The following is an 11,546-nucleotide window of genomic DNA, read 5'->3' as shown; positions in this document are numbered from 1 at the left end:
ATAGCACACGGACAAAACGATTTCCTCACTTGCGGCCTTAAAACTGTTGTGGGCTACCAGGCTGGGCCGAGGAGTGTGTAATTTTTCAGGTGTCGGCCCTGCCCTGCGTGGCGACGCCTGCCTCCCGGACTGTGTGTGGAGGGCAAACTGCTCCCTGGGATAAATGGGGCTTGGGAGGGATATCGCTGAATATATGTCCCATTTATAGTCGCTTAGCCCTGAAATGGGCAGTCTGCGTTCGTTAGCTGGTGTGTAACAGGTAGAACCGTCCTAGCTCTTGCTCTTTCCTTGATTTTTACCGAAATTTCCCCTCAAACTCGAGTAGCAGCGCTTTTTGAATACACATGGTGACCAGACTGGATCTTTTCTAAGAAATTGCAGGTGTTGCTCTGGTTCCTCTCGGTTCTTTATTCAGTGGCACGTAAGAGTCTAATAGGGCTGACGGTGGGATGAAGCGCCCAGGCTGGCAGATGCCCTCTGAAGTATGTGGCGTCTGCACCCGCTTCCTTCTTACCAGTTGCTTTGCAGAAGAGGAGCCTTTTAAGGGAAGCGCTATCTTTGTTTTACGTGAGGAATTATTGAGAACGGAGAAATTAAGGCCTTTTAAATATTTAATGGACGGCGGTTTTCTAAATTATTTAATAGCTTATTATAAAAGATGGCATAAAATGGTTTAGTAATTTATTCTTTACAGAAAGTAGCCGTAAGAAGTATTTTACAACATGTAAATATTGGGAGGAAAAGTACCCAGTTTAAAATGCTATCTTATTCCATCTGTCTAAGGAATTATACAGTGCCCATACAATTTTCAAATGGCTGTAGAACTTTGTTTCTGTTCTTTAAATGCTCCTCTGGCATAGGGAAATGCTGTTTATACCCGTTTTACCCAGGTCCAGAGACACAGACACAGACTGCTGGGACTGAGGCTCAGCATATCTGACCATTGCTTTCCCTTCAGATACCACAACAGTCTTAGAGCATCCACAAGCCCAGACTAGATATTGGCACAGGAGAGTTGTGGCCTGTAGTGAGGTCAGGGGCGACTAAGTGGCACAGCAGTTGTTCATGGCCAGCCCATGCGTAAATGCTGAGAGCGAAGCCCGTCCCCTCTTCCCTTTCCTCTTTTCTTTTTTTATGGCTTTTCTGGAGATGGAGGTGGGGGTTCAGTTGCCTCCTGGCTAGACGTCATTGTATAAAAATGAACCCTTTCTTTGTAAGATTCCTTTCCAGGGATAACTGTTCAAATCTCTGTTGTGTAAATCAACCCTGCTGCACTGAAGTAAAGGACTTCATCTGCAGAATTCCAGCTGTCGTCAGACACATTGACACCTCTGGGGAGGTGACGCTGGTTTTTATCTTGTTGAAAGTGGCGCTCGGTTTACTGCAGGTGGCTGGTGCCCACCCGTGGGAGCCCCTGCCCGCACTGGCCACGCTGCCCCGCAGAGCTCCTGGCGCAGAAGCGCAGGAGTGATTGGCTTGTTTGTGCAGCCTGCAAATAAGCAGCTCTGCTTTCCAAAGTAACGCTGTGCCCTGAGACGAGGCAGGGACCAGCAATAAACCCACCGATCACCAAATGCACACAAAACACGGTTTCGCCATGAGAAGCCTGGCATTCCTTTTACCGTTGTTAACCAGGTGAGCCTCTTCCTTCTGTTCTGATCCACCTCGTTTAGTGACATAAACCAGATGAATCTCAGGCTTAAGATCTCACTGTAGGAGTTGGCCTTTCATTCCCCTCAAACAACCCTATTTTCTTAAGGAGTATCGCTGTCTGGAAGGCATCTGAAAGCCCTGAGACACACTGGTGGCTGGATCCTCTGCTGCTTTTGCTGTATCCATTTAATTGGAATGGGTTAGAGTAATCAATACTTCCTTGTCTTTTACCAGTGTTTAACGTGTGTTTACAGCACAGGTTACACTAAAGTTAGTATAGATGCATCTACACAAGCTTTTTTTTTTTTCCTCTCTAATAAAAATTATGGAACAGATAAGCACTAAAACCTGAGTTAGTATATTGCAATATTGATTTCCACAGGAGACTCTAAGAATATATTTATCTATCTGTCTTATTATGAAATGGGTAAAAATGTACTACATAACCATTTCAGTCATTCAATATATATAGAAAAGCCTGTTTGTTTGCCTTTTCTCAATAGCCATTTTGGGCACACTGATTTTTTTAATGTGTATTTGTGAAAAAAAGGATTAATACAGGACAGTAGTGCTTTGTCTTAAGACATGTCTTTGCCCACGTTTTGATTCAAACTGCTGCGTTGTGATTTTGGCTCACTCTGAAACGCTCCACGTTGGAAAGCTAAGACAGAGTAAAATGTGATTAATTATAGATTTCTGGCTTGGTACCTCTTTAATGCCAGCAATTAATCTATTTTCTCATGGCATTCAGGACAGAAAGGAGCTGAGTGTGTTGAGCCAGGGGCTTTCCTGTCCTAAGGTTCTGAAAGGTGTCTGCCTATGTGCTTTTATGACCCCAGAGATCCTTTGTCCTTCAGCGTAGCAGTGTAATTTTCTGTTTCTTAAAAGCAAATTTCTAATTGATCAAAGGAAGAGTGAAATGAGAAGAGTGTTGGGAGGAGATGAGAGGAGGTTACGGTGCACACTCCGTAGGTGAAGACCACATTATTATTACTCTCACAAATTGCACTGTGTCGTGTTTTCAATAGCAGAAGGTCAAGTTGAGCCCAGGGATAGTAGTGAGAGAACAAATATAAACAATAAAAGCAAAGAGACTTGTATGTCTATGAAATGGAGTGTTTGAGCTCATTATTCTGCGGAACGTATGTTAGAACTGCTGCAAAAGTGTCTCCATATAGTGATTTCAAAGTGTAGCTTCTGGTATAGGTGGTCTGGGTGTGAGATGTGATGCTGGAAGCAAGTAGAGACAAAAGTGTCTGGGGGTGCTATAATGCATTGACCACACAGACACCATCCTATGGGTATGACCCTACAGACCGTCTGCTCCTGAGGCAGCCAGACCTCAAGGGCCTTGTGCAAGTCCTTCTGAAGACTGATAGATTTTCCACCTGAGATCTAATAATCTCTGGTTCAAACTATTGGAGCTTTCAAGTAATCATGTGGAAATCTGTTTGCACTATGGTGGTGTCTTAGACCTTACAGCTTTCGCAGCAGTTGGTGAGAGGGCACGTGGTTATAAGGACACAGCGAGCTGCGCACATTATGTTTGTAATTTCTAGTATAGTGAACTCTGCCTCTGGTTAATGTAGTGATATTTCAGAACTGCCTTGTCATAGTTTCTCTGTGTTCTTGGAAACAAGTGAAAAGAGCAACGTGACTGCTGCCTTTTTCTTTGGCTTGCACTGTAGATGGCACTGTGAAACAATGATTCTGGTAATGAAGATCTATTTCGCAGCACCATTCCAGACGTTAATTGCAGTGTAATATGGCTTTCTTTCTAGGTCCCCAAAGTGAAAGAAAAATTCTGAAATGCAGAAAGGCTTATTTGCTGCCTCAAATGGGAATCTGGAATAACTATGAAAAACACACTGAAATAATTGTGTTGACTGGAACAAAATTCTTGCAAAGTCCCCAAGGTAAGAGCACTTTTTATCTTTCAGATGACACTGAAGATTTGCTGTTCTGGTTAGCAACAATATCCACTTGAATCCAACAGAGAATGAAGGCTTGACATTTCTGAAAGCGGCAGCCCACTGACACTGAAGGGCTCAGCACCCCTTGCTGCATCTGTCTGCCCAATTTAATTGTTGTCCTGGCTTTTTAAAGATCCCCTCGTATTTCTTTATGTTAGCAGGCTGAAGACTTGCATCCTGTCTACCTGCAAGGCAGACTAAAATCTGCAAATACTATATCGTTTTAATGTCACTGGATGTTTTTAGCAGCCTTTCAGTTTGGACATAACTAAGGTGATGCTTTGTAGTGATACACTTATTCTAGGACTTGAATATATTTACAAAGGGGTAAGGTTACCCCATTAACCTGATGAAACCTGGGTTCACATTCCCTGTCTAACATCAAGGCCATGGCTTCAAAAGAGTTAAACTCATAATCCAGGAAAGGTTTTGAAATGAGGTCAGCACACAACCATTTCCACTGAGACCAGCTTTGCTCCTGCACTGGGAATGGTGGGAACACCTGGGTTCACTTACATGCTGAAATAGCAGCTGTTGAGCATGTGGTGCATGATTGGGGACTAAATACCTGTCCCTTCCATCAAGTCACACCAGAAAGGGCCTGGTCAGAATGTCTGACATGTGCTGTTCAATTCCAAGGGTTAAATCCTTTTCTCAGTCACACCTCAGGAAGCCTGCAGGAAGGTCCCTGTCTCCATTATGACACCCCAGAGCTGGCCTGACACCAGAGCTGGGGTCTCCACTGGTGTTTGGATCAGATTCCTGTGTTTGCATTTAGAGCAACAAGGGGATGGTATTGCAAGATGAGCAGATGTTGACTTCCTATTTAGTGGTAACTGGTGCATGAGGTGTAAGCTGTGTGTTTCTCATGGAGAGAGCAAGAAAACTAAGGTTAATTCAGCTGTCTCCTCAAGAAAATGAGGTTCAGTTACCTGGGGAAGATTTGCGTGACTAAAATCTGCAATGGTAGGTTGATTTCAGAGCTTACTGGGCAGTTTCCTTAGACTAATAGTGGGCCAACAGCAATAATAACATTTATGCTGGTTTCACAGTGACTCAATCCCATTAGCTGCAGTAGCATTATGTGGCTCAGCTGGGTGCAAGAGGTGAATTAGGTCTGTGCACATTAGCTGAAGTGTAGCTGCTCTGAATTAGCCTGGGAGTGCTCCATGGGAGGATACTTGTAGGGTAGGCAAGGACCAGTGATGTCTTTATCTTCTGGGCTTCACTCGTGCTTGCAGAAGACTCCTATATATTGCTGTAAAAGAGCCTCAGTGTGTTTCTTCCTGTACAGGTTCATTTGCATTCAGGGTGGCAACATATTGTGCTCAAAACAGAGCACCTTCTTCACACGAGGAAAGGTATCTTTTTCCCAAATAGCTCCTTAAAATATGGCTTCTCTACATAGTGTGTTGGTTGGTGGGGTTTTTTTTTTTTAACATCTGTATACAGGGTGAGTTACTCTTTAGCAGTATTAGTGTTGCTTTTCTAAAAAGTTTGTAGCCAGCCAGTAAAGTCTACAAGGAGAGCTGAAAGTGCTGGATTTTTCACCAATGTATTTGTTTTTCAAGTACAAAATAGTGTTTGTTGCTAAAGTATATTCACACAGAACAGGCTTTTGATCTCTTAATTCTTGATATTAATAAGTGCATTTGTGATTTGTTTGGGGCTTTATCAACATTCCCATTCATACACAATAGGAGAACAAAAATATTTTGTGATGTGTGAAAGGAAAATTATCCAAGTAATTTTAGGTGAGAAAACATGGGATCTGTAGATGGTTATCAGATCTAAACCGGGATCCAAGTGCTTCACCAGGCTTTCACAGTAGAGCTGTCAAAGGCATGAGGGTTTATTTATTTTAAGTATCAGTCTATTTGGCACTTGAATAATGGATTAGCTGAATAGTCTCAGGTATTTTAAAGATATACAGATAAATAAATTTTTTAGAAAATACTTGGAAAAATCCGAACTGGAATCTGCAGGGGAAGGAAGTTCCTGAGGGACTTTTTGGTGCAAATAAACATGCTTATGATAGGCTTGCCCAAATCCCAGCATGCTGATTAACTGCAGACTAACGTCTTTGCTATGAAAGCCTTATTTAGTTCAATTTATGCAAATCTATAATTTGCCTTTAATTAATTTGGTGTATTCCCACTTACAGCATTTGCTGAAAGTGTGGAATATTGTATCTAAGGGTTCAACTGCATAATGCCCATTTATGTATCACACAAGTAATAAATCACCATAACTGAGTTTAAGAAAATGATTAGATTACCTTTCTATATGATGAATAGCATAACATAAGCTATTGAGAGATTTAATTGTTGATATTTGCAGCAAAATTACTGAGGATTTGTGGTCTTAGTTCGAACACTAATATGAATAAGACCAACAACATCCGCCTTCTTTAGAACAACTGTTTTCCGAAAGGCAGTTTCTAACACCTTGGCAGATCAGGGAGTCCTCGCGTGTTTGACTGAGGTGGTGGTTTCAGGAATGTTTAGCCCTCAGCAAACTTATTGATCTCCAGGAAAGCTAGCAGACGTTGTGTGCTTGGGAGATCCATCCAATTCATGTGCACGGCTACATCGGAGTTGGTAGCTTTAGCAAGTATGTCCTGAGAAGCATTAAGTAAAAAAGACATTTTTCTGTGATGTTTCTATGATTTTTGAGGCAGGTGCAGTTTAAAAATAGTAGCACAACTTATAAAAATGTATATTTAAATGTTGGTGTGAATGGATCTTGATAAAACACAAAAAACCCAATCCCTTATCTTGGATTCATAGAAATGTATTGCACTGATGATGTGTTGTTCTAAATATGTCTGTGGGTAATACGATGTGTGGTAGCCATTGCATTGCTTCTAATTATAGAACATGATTAACAAAGAATTGATCCCAACCAAACCACAAATATAACTAATATAATTTTGTTGGTGTTGCCTTGTAATATTAGTTACTCTGCAACATCTTTTTCAGCTTTTTCTTCCCTGCATCATTTTTATGTTATTCCCTACTCGCATTGTTCTTTCACTCAACTGCTTCCTTTTCTGCCTCCAGGATGAGATTCTGTGCCAAATCAATGCTTCTATCTGACTGGCTCTTTCTGGTCTATGTGTTAATGGTCTGCTGTAAATTGTTGTCCGCCTCTAGCCACCATCCCCGGGGGCACACAGGTAGGAGCTTTTAAACTCATTATGTGCTACTGAGACCAATTAATACCACTCGCAGAATGTTAGAGTCCACTTTTTAGCAATGGATAATTGATGAGGCTGTTGACACCATGTTATAATCAGTGCAATGGGTTTAAAATACAACAAGAAAAAATGAGTTATTGTATATTTTCACTGTTTTTCTCTCATGGGTTTATGTATTGAAGCTCACCAGACAGTTTTTGGAGTGACTTCTTGACTGCTAAGACTTTGGGATTTGTTTGTGTCCTTTTGCTTTATCCTTATCCAAAGATACTCTGAAAGGTATCTTTATCTTTCTCCCTCTTAATCCAGTTGTTATCAAGAGACTTTACAAGGGTATCATTGGCTTTGGTGGGCAATAGATCAAAGCCCTCAGACTTCTGATAGCCAGTTCTTTCACTAAGTAACACGTACTGAACTGTGGTTTAGTTCAGCTGGTGGTATGCTCCTTCTTTTCCTGAGCTGAATAATGAGGCAAAGAGAAAGATGCTGAATTTAAGAGGGTGTGCTATTGTAGTAGGGTATATCTACTGGGCACAATGTAGTGTCTTATTATAAATGACAGGGATAGCTCAGAACAAGCTGGGTTGGCTTCATAAGGAGATACAAGAATGGATCTCTGAAGCAACATCTCTGTGCTAGGATCATGCAGACACATCTTGAAAGCAGAGAGAAATATAGATGTAGCAATGCTAATGCAAAGATTTCGGCGCATGTCCTAAAACTGGGTGGCTGAGTTACGTCACCTTTGATCTCAGAAGAGAAGAGAGGTAAGTTAACAAAATACCACCTGTGACCTCTGCTGTTTAGGAGAGGTTGAAAGCCTGGCTGCAACACCATGATGAGATGACTGCATTCTCGGTACTGCTTCATGCTGGCTTGGGGATTTCTGCAAGTGCTATTTGTGGTGTAGACACACTCTTAATTTAGGTGTAATGCCTTAAATCCATATGTAGTGTTCTTAGCTACGAGACAGACTCTTGTGGGTGCGGGTCTAATGTTAGCATCCACTAGCGCAGTGCTAGGAAGTGGGGATGCATTTGTTAGAGGGTCCATCCTTCAGATGAGACAACCTATTGATCTCTCTCCTGGCTTCTTCTGGTGATTGTCTAGGTAGGAGCTGAAGGCTCCTCATGTGCTTGCCAAAATCTCTTCAGTCCTGGCAAACAGGACAGACTGAGACTTGCATATAGCTGCTGTGTCTGTCTGCGTGCTCGCAGCATGTCAGCAGTGGGTGTATCCATGAGCTACACAAACCACCTCCTTGCCTCACCCCATCACCAGCTCTGCATTCCCTGGTGCTGTGGAGCACTCGTGTTTGCCGTAGAACGCAAACAGGTTATGGCGAATAACCGACTGCCGCAGTAAAAGCCTGTGAAGTGATTCCTGTGAATGTAGTGTTAGAGGGTGATCCGTATTACTGTTTTGCAGGTAGCTGTTATGGAAACTAGTTGAATCACTTCACTGAGGAAGGGGGTCTATGCACAATGACAAGTTAATTAGGCCCTCTTGACCTTTCCTGTAAACAACTGCTGCTTAGCAGAGCGTTTCAGAGCTGACTACACAGCAAAACCTGGAGAACAGCCTTCTGCAGCTTTTATCATTGAGGGAAGAGTCTTGTAAAAAGAAAGGTTTTTGTGGGGTGGTTTTTTTTTTTTGGTCTTTTAAAGATGCACTTTGCATGTGCACCTAAGGGAAATACCTGTAATAAGACAGTAGTGATCCTGTGCTGTGGGCTGGTACGATGTACACTCATTATGTGTTATGTAAATTATGACACTCTTTAACATAACGTTTCAGAATGCTTGACTGCCTACTTTTAATTGACACCAAGGGTTCTTTCCCCCTGTAACAATGAGATACTGTAAAACGCAGTCAAGCTGCTCGACTGTTACACAAATTTGCGAACAGTGCTTTCTCTGTCAGGCTAAAGAAAGGTTCTGCTCTTCATAAATAGCTTGGTCAGATTATGGAGCTCTTTTTCAAATGGACATCCTTGAAGCTGGAGCCTTCATGTGCCTCTTTAGACTACGGTGTCATATTCCTCCCCAGACATGAGCTTCTCTTCTGTGTACACTGAAGTCACCCCTATCCCACTTTATGATTCTATGTAGCAGGTGAAACAATCACCCCATTTTTGATTCTCTAGCTCCCTGTGTCTGACATGGCACCATAGAGGGCTTGGGGAGCTCTCCTCAAGGGGCCTGAGTTTCCCAGCCTCAACGTTTTTGTTTGACATAACACCTAGATTGACTTTCTAATGTATGACCAGATATGTGATGGGATCTGAAATGTGAGCAACTCAACGCCCTGTTCATCAGGAAAGCAAATAATTTAGAGCTTTTAGCATAGCCCATTTTGTGGAAAGCAAATAATTAACCTGATTTGTTTAATACAAACTAACATGTTCTTGGATGGCAATTGAGATCACATTTTTGCAGTCCATGGATGTGAACATTTTTCGAAATTAAAATGTCCTAAAGCACGTTAGTGGGCTGAACTCCAGCTTTGGGTTTGGCGAAGGCTTTGTCCTGTGGCCCTTAGTCTAGCAGTTGTAACTGCAGGTATGTACTGAGGTGGGAAATACATGCTGTTTGAGGTATCAGGTGTCTAGTCTGGGATGCTTTAGGAGGAGCTGGTTTTTAAGAACATACTGTGTCTGCTCCTGAAAATCAGTGCACTTCAAGCAATGTACTCGACTTCACTAGTCACTGTCAGAAAAAATGTTTACTTGTTAAAGCTAAGAGAATGTATTAACCAAGAGCAGACAATAGAAATTAAGATGAAAAGTGGGGATTGACTTATTTTCTTTTCAAAATACTGCCATTTTTAAGGAGCCTAATCCGGGAAAAGACAATTATTGACTTTAGTCACGTTAGACGGTGCCTGAAAGAATGACGTTCGACAGCTGTCTCTGCAATATTCAGACAGGAATGGAGACTAGATCTTTAAGGACCCAATAACCACCCTGTTTCTGAAAAGTGGAAGAGAATGCCATTGAGCAATCTCTTAGACAAAAAAGACCTTTTCACTGTGATAAAGTGTGAGACAGACCCGTTTCTTTCTTCTGTTCTGCAAAGTATCCACCACCATCAAATAACTGTTAGTGGCGAAAGAGAGCGTTCAATCTCACAAGCCAATCCTGCCATTGCTTTGAAGCAGTTTGGATCCTGAGCAGTTTGGAGGCGGCAGACTCTTTTTCATTTGAACACTGTAATTGCTTTGACTGGCAGAGTTAACTAGGCAAAAGGTAGAGGAGAACTGTTCCTTCTCATTACCATTACCTCACTGAAGATGCTGCTTATGCAGATTATTTCAGCAGGCTCCATGTACATCTGTGTGGAGAAGATGCTTCAGAATATTCATCTGGCTTTGTTGCTCTGAATTACTCTTCTGAAGAGTTTGTCGTTTGCTCTGACAATAGCTGAGGGAAGCATAAGCACCCGCCTTCCTATAGCTATTTAAAATTGGGCAGTATTTCAGGCTCTCAGAGTACCTGAGTGGTACTGATATAACTATCAATCCCATGCTGTGCTGAATGAAGCAACATATATTTAGTACCAGAAAAGATTTGTTTTCACCTCATTACTATAAATCAGGATCCTCAAATGATAAAGCATTGAAAAGGCACTTCCTCAGGTCACCTCATGTGGGGGCTGGATTTGCAGCCCATTAATTGATATAGCCAGCTGAGCAGTTTCTGTCATGAATTACCAGTGCAGATTGGTTTTTTTGAGGCTGCTGTGTTTGTTTTATGTGATGATGCTCACCTGAAATGCTGTTGGCCTCCTTCTGCTTGCTGAAGCATCTAGATTTTGGGAATGTCCATTATTATTAACATGCTCTGAATCCATATATTTAATAAACATCTGTATCTTAAAGCAGAGCCAAATTTTTTTCTCAATTGTCTTACTCAGTTCACATTTTCTTGTGATTTTAAGTGAAGACTTCAGTGGAAGCCTTAATGGTTTGCTGCTTACTGCACCCACAGGATGATGCAGATCATGGGGATAAGTCATTGTGTTTGAGTGCGCTGGGACAGCTTCATGTTTTAGCCAACTGGACGAATAAGTGGATCATGCTATTGGTTTCAGGCAGTTTGGTAACAGACTGGATTATTCCACGTCGAGTGTAGGTTTTCACAACTTCAGTGCCTTAGTGGGTAGAATCCTGTCCCCATTGGAGTCCGAGGAAAAATTCCTCCCTTACATAGGCTCCAGGACTTCATCTACTTAAGTGAAGACTGTGTGTCTGAAAAATGCAGCTTTGTATTAGAAATATTGCTACTTTCAAGGAAGGAGGGAAAAAAGAAAAGAACAACCAACCAAACAGAAAACCCCACCAAAACCAACAAAACCATGATTCTGGTTCCTCCCTTGATTTTGGGTTGGAGCATCATTCTTCCTGGTGGCATGGTTACAGTTCCAAGCCCTGCAAGGCTGCGGAAGGGACTCCAGCGCCCAGCTGCAGACAGGCACCGACTGCCCTTGCTTTCTCCTGAGGTAATTCATAATTGTGCATTTTGCTAATTAGAATTATGAGTCCTTTTGTATTTCAGTGGGTCAGACATGGTTTGTGCACAATAAGCATTAGCACTCTGTTCTGTTTAACTCCTTTTATGTCTTAATGTTTTATTCAGTGTGTTATTTATGTGTTTTATTATCCAGCTTCTAAATATAGGGTAGCTACAATATAGAGCCCTGGCTGTAATCTCTTCAAGTAAT

At 41.9% G+C, this 11,546-nt stretch overlaps 1 protein-coding gene across 1 annotated transcript in view; it reads left to right on the top strand.

Annotated features, from left to right (window-relative positions):
• Positions 1–3,490: 3,490 nt before the first annotated feature.
• The window catches only part of FAM19A4 (family with sequence similarity 19 (chemokine (C-C motif)-like), member A4), a gene marked incomplete at its 3' end in the record, with an annotated part of 47,919 nt that continues 39,863 nt past the window's right edge, over positions 3,491–11,546 (top strand). The window contains 3 exon segments of the mRNA XM_010156482.1: positions 3,491–3,533; positions 3,536–3,569; positions 6,689–6,804. Of these exon segments, the coding sequence (XP_010154784.1) occupies positions 3,491–3,533; positions 3,536–3,569; positions 6,689–6,804 (193 nt within the window).

The sequence above is a fragment of the Eurypyga helias genome, unplaced genomic scaffold, assembly GCF_000690775.1.
Source record: "Eurypyga helias isolate BGI_N326 unplaced genomic scaffold, ASM69077v1 scaffold3668, whole genome shotgun sequence".
Classification (NCBI taxonomy): domain Eukaryota; kingdom Metazoa; phylum Chordata; class Aves; order Eurypygiformes; family Eurypygidae; genus Eurypyga; species Eurypyga helias.
This window is presented reverse-complemented; position numbering and strand designations above follow the sequence as displayed.